The sequence below is a fragment of the Euprymna scolopes genome, chromosome 33, assembly GCF_053919585.1.
Source record: "Euprymna scolopes isolate OS-2025 chromosome 33, ASM5391958v1, whole genome shotgun sequence".
NCBI lineage: Eukaryota > Metazoa > Mollusca > Cephalopoda > Sepiida > Sepiolidae > Euprymna > Euprymna scolopes.
The window spans coordinates 66,632,405-66,652,992 of record NC_136514.1 but is presented as its reverse complement, the minus strand read 5'-3'; the positions used below and the strand labels follow the sequence as shown (position 1 = coordinate 66,652,992).

Below are 20,588 nucleotides of genomic sequence, written 5' to 3'. Positions count from 1 at the left end.
ATATTTTGCTTTGGTTTTGATACCCCAAATTCGAAGCTATCTCTTTACAACCCTTCCTTTCCATAACCTATCATACTTTCATAAATCAGAGTCCATTTTCTGTAGGCTGTTTTTGAATCCAGTCAACGACGGGAACTTTTGCTAGTATATATATATATATATATATATATATATATATACATATATATATAAAGTTAAAAACATTTCTAACTAAAATGTATTTTAAAAATAAAATTTTCTTCGCTTTTCTATAGAACAAAATGTAAATATTTTTTATTCTGTAAAGTTTAACTACTACAAAATAAATAGATTTCAAACGACTTTAAAACACAAACAAAATAAGCCATATAGGTGAAAAAATAACATTAGTCGCGTTGGTAGCTTTACGGCTAAAACCCAAAACCCTTTTAATTAAAAAAAAAAGTTTGGCATATTGTATATTTTTGTCTGCTTGAATCGCATATAAAAGTGTGAGAATTTTTTTCTAAGGTGGAGATTTTATTTACAAGAACACGTTACACTTTTTAATAATAATAATAAAAGCAAAACATTTGTAAACAAGCCTCTTAAAAAAAAAATAATAATAATATAAGTGAAAACATGCAAACACTGCATTTCACAAGCGTTTGGAACTGCGAAAACGACAGCTCCAAATTGGCTTTTATCGGCCGTCTAGAGAGGGCATGCGCACAAGCGAACTTCATTAAGAATGTGTAACTGTGAATTTTGCAGCTCCAAGCAAAGTTTTACTTTTATGCTTATATGAATACGGGGACAGTTATCGACATTAAGCTTCAGGATTACACACACACACACATGTAGTGAACTACTACTATGATGCTGCTGTGGTAGGCTTCCCTTATTTCTCTCTTTCTCCATACTCTTCTACTTTTCCCTTCCTTTCTTCTCTCAACGTCACCAGAGGTTTCAGCCAATCAGAATAGAGGACTGTCCTGGAGGGAGATACAAAGAAATCTGTCTCAGACATGCGGGAATGATAGAAGCATCCACATGCGACTGACCAGTTTCTCTGGGTAAAGACTTTTATCAAAGAAAATGTATCATCCTCTTTGTACCCCCATATCTTGGAAACCTTTATAAAACATCATCAATCCTAAAGTCTCGTCGCACTTAATTATAACCCGATGTTTTCTTTTCCACAACCGTTCTTTTTCAGCACTCTTGTTCTCTCTCTAATTTCGGAGGTGCCCCAAAAGGGGGACCGACCGAAATGGTGACCCTTTTTCAAACGTCGTTAAAAGCTATGGTAACCGCCATATTTTGGTGAAAAGAAAAACGAAAACGATGAGAACGTGACAGAGTAAAAAAAAAAGAAAAAGCCTTTCTAAAACTACAGCAAAACCTTACAAAAAAGTATATATATAAATCTGCTTTCCAAGAAATGCCGATAATATATATATTTTTGCTATTATTGTGAAATGGTTTACGCTAAATAAGGAAAAAGAAAAACAAACAAGAAAAATAAGCAGTAAAAAAAAAAAAAAAGAAAAACAAAACTTTTTTTTACGTGATTCTCACCAGATAAATGACTAAAATAAAATCTGGTCTAAAAACTATTCTGTAACAACAAAAAGGGACTTTAAGAATCAATACAGAATCCCAAATTTCATTCTAAAACACACACACACACACCCGCACACAAAAAAATAATAAAGGAACCTTCCAGACGCACGTGTGTGAAGCCAATTTTGGAACACGTGTGTGCATCGACAAACTCAGTTTTTTTTCTTTAAGAACACACACACATATACCTATTTATATATATATATATGAAAAAAAAAAATTTAATTGACGCTATTTCTCCAAACACCTGCTGAAATTAACCTCTGGTGAGTACTCACTTTTCTCTTTTCTTGCTTATCACACCCCAGCCATTTCCTTTAGTCGCAGCTACAAATAATAATAATAAAAAAGAAATAATAGCAACTAATAATAATCATAGGAATAATAATAATAAATAACAATAATAATAATAATTAATAGTAGTAATAACAGTAATAATAATAATTAGTAATAACAGATTAGCGTAAAACTCCCACAATTTATGGAAACGAGTGTCAAGGGATGGTTTTCGATAATAGAAGCTCAGACACATTACGAGCAATGATACTAAGTTCTATACAGTTATCAGTGCATTGCCGCCTGACATGGTAACAAATATACCTCCAGCAATTCTGCAGTCGCTAAACTATGCAAAGTTAAAGGAGTCTGTGTTGTCTGCATATGAAAAGACCAGACCTGAACTCCTGGAGAAGTTGATGAGGACCACTACGTTAGCTGGTTGTCCATCATTATACCTCCAGGAGATGGTAACGGTCGCACATAGAATAGGGGCAAGCGACGAGATAGTGCGCCATAAATTCATACACGCACTTCCGAAGAAAATCGCCCCAGTAGTAGCAGCCCACACTGAAATGCTGTTAATGGAATTGGGTTGACTATCCGGCAACTTGATGCCGTTAATAGAAAATACATCAGTATTTCAGGCGGTTGAAAGTCAAGCTCAGACAAACGACCATATTACCACCAAACAGTCTAGTGAAACCATTCCAGCTGGCCTATGTCCATATAGAAGGAAACAGCGGCCGAAGATATGTAGAGCCCATATATATTTCGCGGAGGAGGCTCGTACATGTAAGCCATGATGTAAGTGGCCAAAGAAAAAGAGTAGCTTATAGACTTTGCTTAACTCACGCCCTTCTTCTCCCGCCCCTAGTGATTCGGAAAACTAGAAAGGCGGACTGTGTTTGCTCCAGTAGTGCCGCCGTTATTAGAAATTTCCGCTAAAATAGGAGCGTCTAAAGTCAATTTTATCATAGATACAGGATCCAGTGTTTCCATTTTACCACATTCCGTAGTAAATGGAATTATTCTGGAGCCAACTCCTGTTCATATCTCCACCACTAACGGTAAAAGCATAAAATGCTATGGTCAGACAAACCTCGAAGTTAAGATACCCCGTTTGAGAAGATCTTTTCAATGGAGTTTCGTGGTCGCAGATGTCACTAACCCTTTGTTAGGATTTGACTTCTTAAACAAATTTAACATTATAGTGGATTGTAAAAATAGATCCATCCATGATAACGTAACGGAGCGTGAAATTACAGTCAATGCAGTAACGGGAACCGATGCTGTAGTGATTAACAAAATAGACCTAGCGGATTATGTTACAGAAGTAATAGGTAAATATAATAATGTGCTTTCACCACATAGCGACACAAACAAAGACTATGGTGGAGTGTATCACAGGATTAATACAGGCAGCCACGTACCAGTGTTTGCTAAAGCCAGACAACTTTCCGGTCCTAAGTTAAACGCAGTACAGGCAGAATTTAAAAAGTTACTAAATACCGAAGTTATCCAGCCTTCCAGTAGCGAGTGGGCAACCCCTATGCACTTGGTGAAGAAGCCAGATGGGTCATATCGAGCGTGCGGTGATTTCCGTGCATTAAATAGCATTACCAAAACAGATCGCTACCTGGTACCAAATATAAATTCCTTCTGCACACAGTTAGCTAATAAACAATATTTTTCCAAAAGAGATTTAACTGCAGCATATCATCAGATTAAGGTATACCCTGAAGATGTGCCTAAGACAGCAGTAGTGACACCTTTTGGTTTGCTTGAGTTTAATTACATGTCATTTGGTTTAAAGAATGCTGCAGCTACATTTCAGCGTTTTATGGATAAAATATTTTAAAAATTAAATTGCATATTTATATATTTAGACGACATACTAGTTTTTAGCGAAAGTGAGCAACAGCACAAGGAAGATTTAGATAGAGTATATAGGATCCTTAGTGATAACAGTTTAAAGATTTCCTTAGATAAGTGTGTATTCGGAGTACCAGAGTTAGATTTCTTAGGCCTTTAAGCAAAGAAGGCTTGTTGCCTACTTTAAAGAAAATCAAAGAGTTTGAAAATTTTCCGATACCTAAGGACTCAAAAAGCTTACGTAGATTTCTGGGGATGACAGGTTTTTACCGCAAATTAGTCCCTAATTATGCATCCATAATTTTACCACTATCCGAACGGATGAGGTTGAATCCGGAAGCAAAGACCGAGCTTAATGAGGAAGAAACTAACGCCTTCAAAACAATAATAAGCAAATTATCGAAAATTACGGCGTTAGCTCATCCACAGTCTTCAGCTACAGAATACCACTTAGTTACAGATGCTAGTCAATACGCCGCTGGTGCTGCATTACATCAGTTGATAGATAAGAAACCAGTACCTATAGGTTTCTTTTCCAAGAAATTTTCTCAAACCAAAGCCAAGTATTCCACGTTTGACAGAGAGCTACTAGCAGCTTATTTTTCAGTGATACATTTCCGCCACCTCATAGAAGATCGTCACGTGACATTATTCACTGATCATAAGCCATTATGCAGAGCCTTTTATAGTCAGACACCAGTCAGATTGACAACAGCGACAGTTATCAGTGCTTGCCGAATATATTGCTGACATGGAGTACATTAAAGGAGCTGAGAATATAGTTGCAGACTGTATGTCTCGGCCTGCATTAGCTGTGCAGATAGATGCATGCGACTTGGCTGAAATAGCCCAGGCACAAAAAGGTGATGACGAAATAAAGTCATACACTAATTTGAAAGAATACTGTGTGTCAAGTGAAGTCGGCTCAGTCCTATGCGATACTTCAACTAAGTACCCCAGACTATTTATCCCAAAAGAGCTTCGTCAAGCTATTTTCAACAGTTTACATAGCTTGGCGCATCCTGGTACGGGAGCATCTATAAAACTGGTCAAGTCCAGATACTTTTGGCCTAGTTTAGATAAAACGATTAAACAATTCTGTGCAGAATGTGTAGTGTGTCAACAATCAAAAATTCACAGACACACAAAGTCTGCAGTCCAAGAATTTGAGTTACCATCTGCACGTTTCCAGACGGTACATATCGATATCGTTGGACCCCTGCCCTTAACACGCAGTGAGTCCGACCCTTACCTGAGCCCTTACAAATATTTGCTTACTTGCATCGATCATGCAACTCGCTGGATTGAAGTACAGCCTATGACTGAGATAACTGCACAGTCGGTAGCAGAAGCGTTTATCAATGCATGGATAGCTCGATTTGGAGTCCCACTGCATGTTGTAACTGACAGAGGTAGTCAGTTTGAGAGCGAATTGCTCCAGGAATTAGCCAAGGTAGTAGGTTTTTACCGATTGAGGACAACATCATATCACCCTCAAAGTAACGGAATGATCGAAAGAGCACACCGTACCCTTAAAGCGGCAATAATGGCTTGAAAAGAATCATGGATGAAAGCGATACCGGTGATTCTGCTGGGTATACGTAGCACCCCTAATGAATCAGGCTTTTCTCCTTTTACGTCTGTTACTGGAGCTCCGATATTGATTCCTCAGCAGTTGATACACAAGCAGAGAGTAGGAGAAACTCCAGTTAATAACCAGTACATACGTAATTTGTGTGAATGGATGACCCAAATTGATGTACTCAACAACGGAAAAGTATATATCCATAGCAGTCCCAAAACATTTATACCGAAAGGTTTATCTTCCTGTGAAAAAGTATGGTTTAGAGTTGATCGAGTTAGGAAACCATTAGAAGCACCGTACTCAGGTCCTTATAAAGTTTTGAATCGATCAGATAAGCATTATCAGATCGATATGAACAACGGTACTCATACACACATATCAATAGATAGATTAAAGCCATACATAGAATCAACTAGTACTAATAAAATTAGACTGACTGAGAAGGCACAGATAAATGACGGTACTACTAATGATAAACTTATTAAGAGAGATGATACCGACAAGGTTGAAGATAAAATTGCTGAGATATATAAGTCTAGATCTGGTAGGAAAGTCACATGGAAAAAGAAAAATGAGAAAGTGTTCGACTGAGCTTCAATCTATGGTTCCCCCCTCGCCAAACTTTCACAAGAAACACTCGTCTAGCTGTAAACACTGTCAATAATTCCCCCCACTTTTTATATGTGCCTAAACCTAAACGTAGATTCCATGAACAAAGCTTCTTTCTTAGAACTGCACGCCTGTGGAATTGTCTTCCGTTTTCCTGCTTTCCGGCTGACTACAATATGGTTGTGTTCAAGTCTAAAGTAAATAAGTTCTTGATGAGCCGTTCCATATAAGTTATCAAATTTACCAAATTTTCATTACTAATGATTACTATATTGTCCAATTTCTACTGTACACTCTTTAACCCTTATCCTTGAGTGGCCTCTGGGCCTTGATAATGTGGTGATGCCTATGTAAAAAAAAAAAAAAAAAAAAGAGTGCTTTTATTTTTAAACAAATTTAGGCAATATACATATATAATAATTCTATGGAGGGTACTTAACTCCGTTATTTGGAGGGGGACTCGTGTAGTGAACTACTACTATGATGCTGCTACGGTATGCTTCTCTTATTTCTCTTTCTCCCTACTCTTCTACTTTTCTCTTCCTTTCTTCTCTCAACGTCACCAGAGGTTTCAGCCAATCGGAATAGAGGCCTGTCCTGTAGGGAGATACAAAGAAGAAATCTGTCTCAGACATGCGGGAATGATAGAAGCATCCACATGCGACTGACCAGTTTCCCTGGGTAAAGACTTTTATCAAAGAAAATGTACCATCCTCTTTGTACCCCCATATCTTGGAAACCTTTATAAAACATCATCAATCCTAAAGTCTCGTCGCACTTAATTATAACCCGATGTTTTCTTTTCCACAACCGTTCTTTTTCAGCACTCTTGTTCTCTCTCTAATTTCGGAGGTGCCCCAAAAGGGGGACCGACCGAAATGGTGACCCTTTTACAAACGTCGTTAAAAGCTATGGTAACCACCATACACACACATATATATATATAACTATTAATAGGATATATTATCACAAAGAAAGAAAAAAATAAACATATTCTTTTTAACGTGTATCGATAATATTGAGTATTGGGGGTGATGCAGTTCCCCAGCTCCAGGCATGAGCCGCCACTGCGATAGAGGGCAGATATAAATGCAGTTGTGTGAGTAACTGAAACCCGGAAGCACATATAGGGCAATCTAGGGTCTTCTCTGGAAATGTCCCTACCACATGGAAAGTCATCTCTAATGTAGGCACATATTCCATGCCAATAGTAATTTGGGGGGTCAGATTTTGATGTTAAGTGACAGTATCCTTTAATTACAAACTCATCTAGGGAAATAGTTAGTCCAGTGCCAGTTTAGCTTAAGAATAAGATGTCTAGTTTGATCTTTTGTATTTGGGTTTCAACTTTTGGAAGGTTGGACTGTAGAGCTCTGATGTTGGAGAAGAGGACATGGGAGTTCTGGGTTTAATCTTGTATTATTTCTGGAAACTGTTCATAATGGAGTTTTGGGATTTGTGGAACAGGTCGACAAACTTGCTTAGAGAAAGACAGACGGATAAAGTAAGGGAAAAAAAGAAATGAAGAAATTTTTTTTTGTAGACCATGATAAAGTAAAGCTGTAACATAAACTGAATTAATCGAGGTAATACATTGATAAAATCCTATTAAAGTTTGGAATGAAAGAATGCAAGAAACTCTCTACAATGGTCGAAAATGATATCTATAAAAATACAGATATAGAATCGGAAATAATTGATGATAAACTATACAGAAAGATAATAGAAAACTTTATATACTTAATGATTGCTACAAGACCTGACATATGTTACACAGTAACAAAACTATCACAAAAATTATCAAGATCAACAATGAAGGATTTAAACAGAGCTAAACAAGTCCTTTGTTATTTAAAAGGAACTAAAGAACAGTATTTAACATTTAGAAAATCAACAAGTCCCCTAAAACTAGAGGGTTTTTCAGATTCAGATTGGGGAAACAATGAAGATCAAAAACGTATAACTGAATATTATTTTAGACGATAAAAAAATGGGCTTATTATTTCATGAAAATCTAAAACAAAGCAGATTGTATCTCTGTATTTGTGAGGCAGGATTTATAGCGCTCACACATTCTGCACATGAAGTGCTGTACCTAAAAACTACTCTAAAGACTGTTTTAGAACCAGAATTAACTGAAACTCCCGTAGTAATTAATTTTGATCATCAAGCTAGCATAGTCTTTGCACAGAACACAATAATTCACCAAAGATATCAAATATAACTTGAAAAGAAATGAAGTAAAAAAGGAATCCATTATTGTAAATTACATAGCATCAGAACAAAATATCGCTGATATATATTCACAAAATTGGCGACAAAAATAAAATTGAAATGTTTTGCTGCTAAACTTGTCGGAATTTGACTTGAAATAACTTTTTACAAGCCCATATATATATATATATATATATATATATATATATATATATATATATATATATATATATATATATATATATAAACAAAGAAAAATTGTCCTTAAACGGCATTCATTTGTTTGTATTAACACTTTTAACATACTAATGTCTAACAAATGTTTAAAGTTTTACTAAAATAAAAAATAAAATAGAAAATAAATAAATGAAAAAAAATTACGTTTTTAAAAACATTTTCGTTGTATTTTTACCAATACTTTTTTATACATGCTTATTTTAAGGTGCGCATAAATTAAAATTAACTTTTTTTCAAATTTTATTTCATGCACAATACTCTTTCTAATTTACCAAAAATTTCCTATCTTCTCCTTTTGTTTTATTTTAATTTTATTTAACAAAAAAATAAATACTTCTTTTTACAGCTACATATTATATATATATATATATATATATTAGAACGGAAATGCATAATTAAAATGACTTTAGTTTCATATGTTCACCTTTTCAAGGTAAAAATAAAAATCAATTTCTTTTATTTTTCTTTTTTTTTTTTACACACATATTTTTCTTTGACATTTGAACAAAATTAAAAAAAATTTAAATGCTCAAATTTTAAGATCTAATGTACTAAATGACTTCTGTTTTTATTTGAGATGCTATAACTTGCATTATTTTACATATTTGAATATATACATATATTTATTTTTGAACAGAATTAAATATGAATTGAAAAGACTTTGCCATTATATAAAAATAGGAAGGGGGTTGCAATATTTTTTATGTATAATGGGGTATGATTCCTGAAAGTTGGGACATTCTATTTATAAACACTGACGAATCAAATGGAACGTTCTGCTATCAAACAATCAGTAACCAGAATTGCTCTCTAAAAATTGAATCTTTTGGCATTCCAGCACACAATTTTTTCATATCAACACGAGAAGGAGCTTTTTCTCTTTGGCTGCAAAATTATAAAGTCAAGAACCTGTACAGAACAAATCAAGAGTGGGTATCTATAATTTGTCAAGACTGGAAGAAGCTACTATGTGTGTGTATGCGTGTGTGTGCAGTCTTGGAAGTTTTTTTTAACCTTTGAAGCTATATAAAATACTTATTTGATTTTTATGTTTTTATCATTTGTTAGAAAACTATTTAGTCAGTAATCATTTAATCACTTCCAATCAATGCATCAATTTTCTCTCTCGAATTCACTATAGTACTAATTTAAGGGATCATCAGTTGTTTACCATGAAACACTGTTTTGGGGATTTAATACATATATATATGTGAATGAAAAAAAAACTGAAAATATATAAATGTAATCAACGTTTCATCCCTATTTCAGGGGACATCATCAGGATTTGGTTAAAAAAATTGCCGAGGAAACAGGTTACAGACCATTCATTCCTACTCTGGAAAAGAATTTATAGATGTGCCTGTATGGAGGTTGGATTAATCTATGTATATATACATTTAAATGTCACTTATATACATATAGACATGTATATTTACTGAACCGTTAAATGTTTTTTTTAATGTATTTTTATTTATTTGTTATTTAGTTAATACTTTATTAATTTTGTTTAAATTATATAAGGAAAAACGGTTAACAATATATAGAATAGTTATCCAGGATCTATATTCAGGTTTTGCTCTTTGATTATTATATTTCCTTTAATGGGGGCTAAACTGTAGAATCCTTTTCTGTGTGTGATTTGAAATGAGTGCTGATTCTAGAAGTTTTTGTTTAGCTGTATCTGGAACTAATTTGATGATTTTTGCACATGCAAAGCTGAACGAGCGACCAAGATCAGCACAGTGAGAGTAAAGTGCATTTAAGGGTTGCCATTCTGTATGTCTCTTCTATGTTCACTGAGTCTTATTTCTAACTTTAATTACATGTTTCTCCATTATATATGTCTGATGGCAGTTATCACAAGGGATAGAGTATATGCCAGTATTTGATGTGGAGGAGTACCTAGTAGTGCTTAATGTTAGATTTATCATTAATGAAGTTGTTTGTGTATACCAAGTCTGTTGAGGGTGTTGTAGATTGTTGTATTATTAGTATGGGTTAGTATGAGGATATATCTATTTAGTAGGGATGTGTCTGCTGTGTCATGTTTCTGTTTCTTTATGTTAAAATATATTTTTGTGGCCTTTATCTTCACACTAGAAATGAAATAAGTCGGATATTATAATGTTTTTGTGCATTTATGATATGTTGAATTTCATCATTCTAAGGTTACGATCAGGATTCGGTTCTGGGGTTCAGGAAGGAGTGAGTTACTCGCTCGACAACAGCACGTTTCTGCCCTCTTCTTTTCCAATTGACCACACCTGACCTCTTGCCACCAATGTCACACCGCACAATCTGAACATCAGCAACACAAAATACTTTTCAAGAGAAGATGTTCACAACTCTTTCCTTTTTCTCTCTTGCAGGAAATTTTTCCCAGCTTTTATATCCTCCTATCAAAAAAAAGAAAAAGAAGAGACAAGAAAAAAAAAAAAGCTTCTCCCATCATGCCCTGCCTTCCCAAGATGCCCTTTGGGTATATGAATGAGCTAGCCATCCTTTTCTTCTTTCCTAAAAAGCGATGCAGATACGCTTGGTACGTCGTATATGATTTATTTTTTTTGTTTTGGTTTCTAACTATAACCTGGCCTTTAACAGTACCTTTTTTCCCCCCTTTTGCACATACCCCCCCCTGATCTTCGAGATCAATAAGACACTTCATAATCATTCATCCAAGAAGGCCTCCTCCTCTCACGTTGAGGCCTCTGGGGGGCAACTTCTTGGGGGTTGACGTTTTCAGGTTCACTACAGACATTCTCGTCCAGTTGTAAAGAACCACAATGTGGGGCAAAGTCGAATGGGGGTGTATTGTTAGCTTCTCGGTGGATCTTGACTTCCTCCTCTTCACTGCCATTACTGCATATCGGCAGGGTTACACGACGCAGATCTAGGATATGCCGGGGAACGCCATTGATGGTGTGATGATTCCTCTCCACTATCCCATTGCCACTCGGCCGATACGCTGCCGTAAAAAATTGCCTTACTCCCCACTTATCACACACCTCTTTAAAGGCTTCTGATCGGAAAGTGGGGCTATTGTCCATTAACAGTCCCTCAACCGGTCCTCTCTCCAAAAATATTTCTTCGATGACCTCTCCGATCGCCCATGCAGCTTCTTCCCTGATCTCTCTCCAAATGGCAAACTTCCCCGGTCCACAGTTGACCATCGACAGATACAGCTTATGGCGATAATGGGTCACATCAATGGCCAATCGCTTCCAGTCCTCCGTAATGTGTAACTCTCCTGCTTCGTGTCTGGACAGTCCGGAGTACCAATCGATAGAATGGCACTCCTGACAATGCTCCAATACCTCCCTTACCTCCTCCTCGGTGGTTTCCGTGTAAACCTCTCTTGCCAGGAATAATGTTCGTTTTCAACCAAAATGGTGCATTCCATGTAACTCTTTAACTTCCTCACCTGCACAGCATACTGAGGAAACCTCCTTTCCCTCTTGCAGCCAGGCCTTCTTTACCTGTGTCATCGAATCCGCCTTGTTCTTTTCTGATGGGACCAGCACTACAGATACCCTCAACTGAAATTCCGCTATCAAATCTGCGAGTGCTCCGAGCCTGCGCTTGATCAGCATTTCTGCAGCACCTCTGCTCCTAACTCTCTTATTGCCAGTCATGTCCGACCTGATCCATGAAACTACCATTGCCAAATCAGATTTAATTTCAATTATTCTCAATCCCCACTTCAGGGCCATATTGATTCCTTTAATAGCGGCCTCCAGTTCGGCTACATTGATATGGGAATAGTCGTTTTTCTTCCTTAGCCATGCCGCATCTTCCACAGTTACACCTCCCATCTCTAATATTACGCCAAAGGCCAGGCTGCTGGCATCGCACCAAATCACCCCTACGTCTCCACCACTGATGTACCATTTCCTCTTCACTGGGTCTTCTTTCGTCACTCTCGCGATGATTTCTTGTAGCATGTTCGTGACCTCCCAGCCATCAGTGCCCGTTTGTCATTTAATAAAGCTGCACGGTATCCTGAGCCAGCCGGCGATTGGATAGTGTCCCACCAGTCTCCCGCAGACTGAGAAGAGTTCTCGTTTTTTTTTTTTTTACACAGTGATCACCACTTATCAAGGCTCGGAAGCCACTCAGGGATAAAGGTTATTGCAAGTACATTACGTTAGTGTGGAGATTTGATGAAGTGTTTACTTAAGGGGGCGGTTCATTAGGAATTTGTTAACGTTGGACTTGAACACATCCAAGTTGTAGTCCGGTGGGAAGCAGGCAGAAGGAACAGAGTTCCACAGGCGTGCAGTTCTAAGAAAGAAGCTTTGTTCATGGAATCTGCGTTTTGATTTAGGCACAGATAAAGAGTGGGGGAAATTTTTCACAGTGGATTCAGCTAGACGGGTGTTTTTCGTGAAAGATTGGCGGGGGGTGGGACCAGAGATTGGAGTTCAGACGAGCACCTGCCATGGAAATAACGATAAAACAAGGATAGGCTCGCAACGTCTCTTCTGTGGGAGAGAGGTTGCAGGGTAGAGAAAAGGGAATCCCCCACTAAGCCACAAAGTCTATTTTGTACTCTGTCAAGGCAGGATAGGCTGTTTTTAGCAGCTCCTGCCCAGATATGGCAACAGTATTCCATCCTTGGACGTACTTGGCTTTTATATAGATAGAGAATTGCATCAGTAGTGAGATATCTTCTGGAGCGGTAGAAGAATCCCACCATCTTTCCAGCGACCTTGGCAACAGACTTGATGTACGTGTTCCATTTCAGATCAGGAGTAAAGGTCAAACCCAGAAGCTTGTCAAAACACAGGGCCTCACCCAGACGAGAGCCATCCATCACAATTGATGCCAGAGTGTTGATGATGTAAGGATAGGAGTTTGGTTTTGGATGCATTAAAAGGTAACCAGCCACATCTTCCCCCACTGAACCACGCGCTCGAGATCAGAGGAGAGAGAATCAGAGAGAACTTTGTCATTTACAGCCTTTGAGGTGTTGCCGTAGATGGTCGTGTCATCAGCATAGATGTCAACGAATGATTTAAGTATGTGTTTAGGGAGGTCATTGATGTAGATCAGGAAGAGAGTTGGGCCCAGGATTGACCCCTGAGGGACTCCAGCATTTATATTGCAGGCCTCCGATTTTTGTCCATCTACCACTACTCTTACGACTTCGGGTATCGCATTCCCTCATCTAAAGACAAGGCTTCCTTTGCAATCTCGGCATAGTTTCAACCCCAACGCCGCTCCTTCATCCAGTGACTCTACCGGTTTTGAAGTCAACCCATACCTCTTGAAATGGCCTCTCACTTTCTCCGCTGTCACCTCTGCTTCCTCCACGAGAATGTCGTCAATGTACGAACTAGTGGCCTTGTCCACTGTACAGTCTTTACTCAGCACCGTCTTCAGCACGGCAGTCATAATTTTGGGAGCTGAGCTCAGCCCAAAGCCTAACCTCGTCAGGCAATACATCTTCCTTGTATCGAACCAATTGATGTTGCCAGAGTTTTTCATCTACATGGATCTAGAGATAAGCCGACTTCAGGTCGACAATCTTAGTGGCCTGTTCCATCCTCCTCATAACCTCTTCGCATACGTCAATCCCCTTTCTTTTTTTTTTGTTTTATTTTACTTCAGTCCAAGTTCTCAGAAGTCAAGGGGACCACGACCTGGGGCTAACACTGGAAGTCTATATGAGATACATGGATATTTGAATATTCCATTAAAGTTCTTTATCTCTCAAACATAGAGTTAGTAAAGAAATTGAGAACATGATTTTCCTCTCCCCAATTAAACATTTTTATACATTGTAGTATATCTTTCATTTTAGTCTTTTGATCTTACTGGATTCCAGGACAGGAATTTACCTAGTCTAGTGGAGTACCCAGCTTCATGCTATTACTTGAGGTAATATCACTTGGAGAAGGTGCACCATTCCTCATAAAAGCTAATGTGGGTTAGCCATAATGAGGAGATCTTATTTGGGCAGCGATTATTATGTGATTTTGAATATTTGGTCAGGGTTTACTTCTATGGAAAAAGTATCCTCATGCCAGATTGTTCTGACAACCCCCTGTACAGAGAGACCTTAGACACTCGAGGACTGTGTCTAGTAGACATTCAAGATGTCTCCAATCTTTTCTTCTTTTTTTTTTTATTTTACTCTTGTTAGTTTGAAGAGATCAAGGGGCTCCTTCCTGGGGCTAACACTTGATTCTATTATAATTTAAATTTATATCCGACGGCTCTTTTAAGAATAGACACTGTCCTCTTTATGGCTGCTATCTGTATTTCCTTACAGCTTGGTTTTCCAGGGATTACTTCTAAGTATTTTTGAAGATTCTTTTTTATTAGGCCAGTTGCTCCTCTCACAACTTGTATAATGTTTATTTCTTTCAGAGACCATGTTGTTTTTAGATCATTTTTTAGGTCCTGATATTTTGTTATCTTTTCCTGTTCTGCTCTATTAAGGCCAAAGTTGTTTGGAACTGTGACATCGATAATGAGTGCAGTCCTTTCGGGCTTGTTCCATATTACTATATCTGGATTGAAGGCCTTGTCTTTTATGTATCTGCCTGCCTGTATGTCTTTGTCGTAGAACACTGTCACTTTTCCATTTGATGTTATCGGTGGTGGTTCATGTTCCCAGATGTTCGACGACCTATCTAGTTGCATCTCTCCACAGATTTTCCAATGTAAGTATCTACATACTTTGTTGTGGCGAGCAGTGTGATGACCATCAGCTAGAAGGATCTTGCATCCAGACATTAAGTGGCTTGGGCTTTCAACAGCCAAGTGACAGAATCTGCATTGGTCGGTTTTTTGTAGACCAGCCATTTTCTTAAATCCATTTGTGAGTAAGCCTTGGTCTTGTGCAGCTATAATTAATCATTCTTCATCAAATGGAAATTTGTCACTTTTAAGCCATTGTAGTGAAGCCTCCTTGTCAATGTAGCTCTGGTTCAGTTCTTCCATGAACCTGCCTGCTCTCTTATGTTGTTGCCATCCTTCTAGTCTTGTCTTCAGTTCCCTTTTTGTATACTCCTTTCTCTTCTTTCGGGCGATTAAGGTTGCTGGGTTGTCATGTTCTATTGTGTTGTCCAGTGTGTTACCACTGAAATTTTCACCGAGCTTTGTAGTTGACGTCTGCTGAGGCAAACATTTGGTGTGGTGTTCATTCACCATTTTTATTTTAGGGTCAGAAGAACATTTAATATATTGGCCCATGCTTACCACTGAATGCATGGTTTATTTCAGTGAGGCCTAAACCACCTTCTCTCCGTGGTAAGTACAGCCTGTCCATGCACTGATGTTTGTAAATGACTTTATGAAGGGCCAGCATTTTCCGAGTTTTTACGTCAAGGCTATTGATGCAGTTTTGTGGCCAATTGATTATGCCAAATCCATAAGAGACAACGGGTATTACCAATTGATTAATGGCAGTAATTTTGTTTTTCGGTGATAGTTCTGATGAGAGAATTTTTTAAAGTCACTTGAAGTATTCTTCCTGCACTTTTTCTCTCATCTTTCCATGTTCAAGTGTCTCATTATCCTCTACTCCCAGGTATTTATAGACAGCATCCTCTTCAAGGTTTTCAATAGAGCCATTGTCAAGATTAAGATATTCTGATGATGTCTTTTTTCCTTTCTTTATGGTGCACTTAGCGCATTTGTCGAATCCAAACTCCATGCAGATGTCCTCTGTATAATTTTTAACAATGCCTATCAGAGAGACAAGTTGTTTCTCAGATTTTGCATAGAGTTTCAAGTCGTTCAGAAAGAGTAGATGGTTTACTCTTTTATTTTCTTCCTTCTTTCTGCCCATGCTGAGATTGTATCCAGCATTGGATCGCTTAAGTAGCTTACTTAGTGGATCCATTGTGAGGCAGAAAAGGAGCGGCGAGAGGCTGTCTCCCTAGGAATATTCTTGCTTGATCTTTATGTTTGGGGTCTGTATCCTTCCTTCCGTGTGCTGTAATGTAATTGAAGTGCACCATCTAGCCATTTGTTTTTGAAGGAATGATGTAATATCAGTGTGCACATTGTACAACTCCAAACAGCGAAGTATCCAGGAATTTTGTAATCAATCCAAGCCATTGACAGATTTCTTTGTCATCTCCTGCAGTCTTCTAATATGGTTCTGTTTACAAGGAGTTGGTCTTTTGTGCCTAGCCTTTTCCTCGTACACCCCCTCTGCTCACTTTCAAGGTAATCACCAGCAATGAGATGGTCGTATGTTGCATCAGTGATTATCCCTGTTAGGAGCTTGTAGGTTGTTGTGAGGCAGCAGATTGGTCTATATTTGCTAGGCATGTGGGTGTCCTCATTTTTGGGAATAAGTGATGTACTGCCTACAGTAAGCCACTCAGGCAGCTCTTCATCTCCACTAATGATTCTATTGAATGCCTTGGCATATTGATGAAGTGCAGTCAGTTTTTTCAGCCAGAAATTTGGTATTTGGTCTATTCCTGGGGTCTTGAAATTACTGTATTGAGCTACCTTCCTGCAGACAGCCTCCTTGGTAATTTTTAGAGCTGGCATCTTTTCTTTCTCTCTGTTCTCCTCTTTGAGAGTATTTATCTAGTTGTTTTCTTTATGTACTTTAGTGTCCCCATAGAGTGGCATCCAGAAGTTTTCAACTTCTTCTTGTGTTGGTGGGGAGCTCACCTTTATTTCTTCTTTAATGAGACTCCTATAGACAATTCTTGGGTTTGTTGCAAAAAGTTTATTTACCCTTTTTGCTTCAAAGTTTTTGGTTTTATTTTTTATTTGTGCAGCTAAGACTTTTATCTCAGCCTGATATTCTGCCAACTTTGCTCTTAGCTATGCTTGGTCTTGGAGGGAATAATAAGTTTTCAACTTATTCACCTTCTTATTTAGTTTTTTGCCTGGGGTTTCACAGGATAGGAATGCATATATCTGGGCAGTTTCCTTTCGGAGTCTGTCTATTTTCTGCTGGAGTTTACGTTTCCAGGCTGGGTTATATGATTTAGCCTTCATGTTTTCTCTTTTACTCTCCTGGTGTTTGGGTAAGAGTTTTAATTGAATAAACCATGCTGCCCCATATGTTGTATGATTTATTTCACTCAATGGTGCGTTAATCGGAGTGATTCTTTCGAGGGCATCGTTGACTTTTGAAACAAGCACTTTGAAGGCTTTATTCATACTAATTTGTACCAGTCTGGGCCGATCTTCAACAGCTAGACATCGTGCTGTTTGCCAGCTTTTCCTCTAGTTCCAATTGGTCCACGTCAAATGTCACATTGAAGTGGGACATACTGTTGGTATGTCTGCCCATGTTTAAATTGTGTTGGGTCTGTTGGGAGTGATTCCTGGGGGGATGTTGCATTATTTGATGGAGTGGCATGTCGGGTATATTTCTGGTTTGTTTTTGGTAAGCCTTGGATTTGTTGGCATTGTTTCAGGGAGCTGTGTCAGGTGAGAATTAGTTGTAGTGTCTTCTTGTTTGGTTTGGCAGATCTTGAGTATAGGGAGGGGATTGCTGATTGGGCAAATGTTGTTTTTAGCCATTTCATGGACATCTTTTTTTAGCTGGGATATTTGCTCACCAGAAAAGACATTGTTTCTCAGAAAATTAGATTTTTGGCATGTTGACTTTTCCTTCTCAATCCTCTTCTTGTTTGGGCAATGGTGCTTAAAAATCTTTTGCCATTGCTTACAACTGTCTGTGAGTTTTGGTATTTTATTTTTACGTATTCCATTGACCAAATCAATGTCCACTTTTCCTCCCTATGCCACTGGGTTTGGGCATAATCAGCAGTGTTAGATTTGGTAAAATCAATCGCTGCTTCACTAAAAGCTTTCTTCTCAAGTGACTCTCTAACATCTATTGGGAGATATTGATGTAGTTGCGATACAATTGAAAGTAAGTTCTTAGTTGTGGTTGTTGTTGTTTTTTCTTTTGGTAAGGGTGAAGTTTTTATTTGAGCCTCGAATACTGTGTTTTTTTTTCTACCCCATTTCTCATATCTGGAGTATGCGAAACCGTGAAGAATAATTTTTTTCTCCTCAAGAGACCACTTGACTTGGTTATAGTGTCTTTTCTTAGTGGTTCTTGTTTGGTCTTGCCGGGTTCCAGGACTAGAATTTGACTGGTCTGGTGGAGTGTCCAGCGTAGTGTTTTCATTTGTGGGAACATCACAAGGTGCACCGTTATTTTCCTCATATGACCCAGTACTTAGCCATGCTGATGGGATCTTTTTTATCCTCGGTGACATCCTGCCAGTTTGATGATTTAGTTTTATTTTTCATTTTCATTTAAATTCGAATATTTGGTCAGAGTTTACTTTAAATTAAAAATTGAAATTATCCTCATACCAGAGTCCCTGGTAAACCCCTGTACAGAGAGACCGAAGACACCCGAGATTGGTGCCCAGTAGGCATTCAATTCTCCCCTGAGAATTTTCTTTTTTTTTTATTTTACTTCAGTAAATTTTAAGAGATCAAGGGGTTCCCTCCTGGAGCTAACACTTGATGCTGTTATGATTTAAATTTATATCCGAGGGCTCTTTTAAGAATAGATACTGCTCCCTTTATAGCTGCTATCTGTATTTCGTTACAGCTTGGTTTTCCAGGGATTGCTTCTAAGTATTTATGAAGATTCTTTTTTTATTAAGCTCCAATCACAACCAGTATAATGTTTATTTCTGTCAGAGACCATGTCGTTTGTAGATCATTTTTTACGTCCTGATATTTTTGTTATCTTTTCCCGTTCAGCTCAGTTAAGGCCGAAATCATTTGGGACTATGACATCGACAATGGGTGCAGATCTTTCAGGCTTGTTCCATATAACAATATCTGGGTTGATAGCCTTGTCTTTTATGCGTCTGCCTGCTTGTATGTCTTTGTCATAGAACACGGTCAGATTTCTGTTTGATGTTATTGGTGGTGGTTCATGTTCCCAAATGTTCGGCGATCTGTCAAGTTGCATCTCTCCACAGATCTTCCAATGGAGCTACTTGCATATTTTGTTGTGATGAGCAGTGTAATGGCCATCTGCCAATAAGATTTGGCATGCAGACATTAGATGGCTTGGGCTTTCAATCGCTGAGTGGCAAAACCTACACTGGCCATTTGTTTGTAGGCCAGCCATTTTTTTTAAATCCATTTGTGAGTAACCCCTGATTTTGCCCGGCTACAATAAGTCTTTCCTCATCAAATGGAAGTCTCCCACTCTTTAGCCATTGGAGCAAAGCATCTTTATCTATGTACTCCTGGTTCAGCTCCTCTAGGAACTTCCCTGCTCGCTTATTTTGTTTCCATCCTTCTTTTCTTGTCTCTATCTCTATTTCTGTGTATTTTTTCCTTTTTATTCTTGCAATCTGTGTCGCTGGTTTATCATGTACATTGACAGTGTTCTCCGGTATGACTCCTCCAAAGTTTTCAGCAAGCTTTGTGATTGAGGTTTCTTGTGAAAGATGATCATGATGGTCTTTCACCATTTCCTTTGTCATGTCCGTTGAACTTTTAATATATTGGCTCATGCTTACTATAGTGGCTCGATATGCATGGTTGAATTCGGTAAGGCCTAAACCCCCTTCTTTTTGTGGTAGGTATATCCTGTCCATGCATTGGTTTCGGTATGTTACCTTATGTAGGGATAGTTGTTTCCTGGTGTTTGTATCGAGCCTGTTTATATTATATTGAGGCCAGTCTATAATACCGAAACTGTACGTGATCACAGGTATTGCAAGCCGTAATTTTGTTTTTAGGGGTTAGTTCACATTTGAGGATCTTTTTCAGATGTACTGTATATTCTTGTTCTGCCCCACGTCTCATTTTTTCATGTTCCACATTTATGTTTTCCTCAATGCTGAGGTATTTGTATGTGGAATCTTCTCTCAAATCTTCAATGAGGCTGTCATTGATCCGAAGATGTTCAGATGTTATTTTTTCCCCCTTTTTTTATTGTGCATTTAGCACATTTGTCAAATCCAAACTCCATGCAGATACCCTCTGAGAATGTTTTCACAATTTCTATCAGGGAGACAAGGTGTTTTTCTGTCTCTGCATAGAGTTTTAGATCGCCCATGAAAAGTAAATGATTCACTCTTTTACTCACATCTTTTTTTCTGCCTCTACTGAGATTTTACCCAGCATCACATTTTTTTAGAAGCTTGCTGAGTGGATCAGTTGCAAGGCAAAATAGTAGTGGTGAAATATGCCTCGCTGGATGCTAATATTTGAAGACTGTATTGTCCCTTCCATGTGGTGT

The 20,588-nt window shown here is 38.0% G+C and overlaps 1 protein-coding gene across 4 annotated transcripts in view; it reads right to left on the bottom strand.

The window, feature by feature from the left end:
• LOC145258282 (uncharacterized) overlaps window positions 1-20,588 on the bottom strand; it is a 472,448-nt gene that overhangs the window by 189,758 nt on the left and 262,102 nt on the right. For 2 of the 4 annotated variants that reach the window (XM_080116286.1, XM_080116287.1), the window contains exon 7: window positions 1,863-1,911. The exons of the other annotated variants lie outside the window; for them this stretch is intronic. In XM_080116286.1, coding sequence (XP_079972412.1) covers window positions 1,863-1,911 — 49 coding nt within the window. The remainder of the gene's footprint in view (window positions 1-1,862; window positions 1,912-20,588) is intronic. 4 annotated transcript variants of the gene reach the window in all.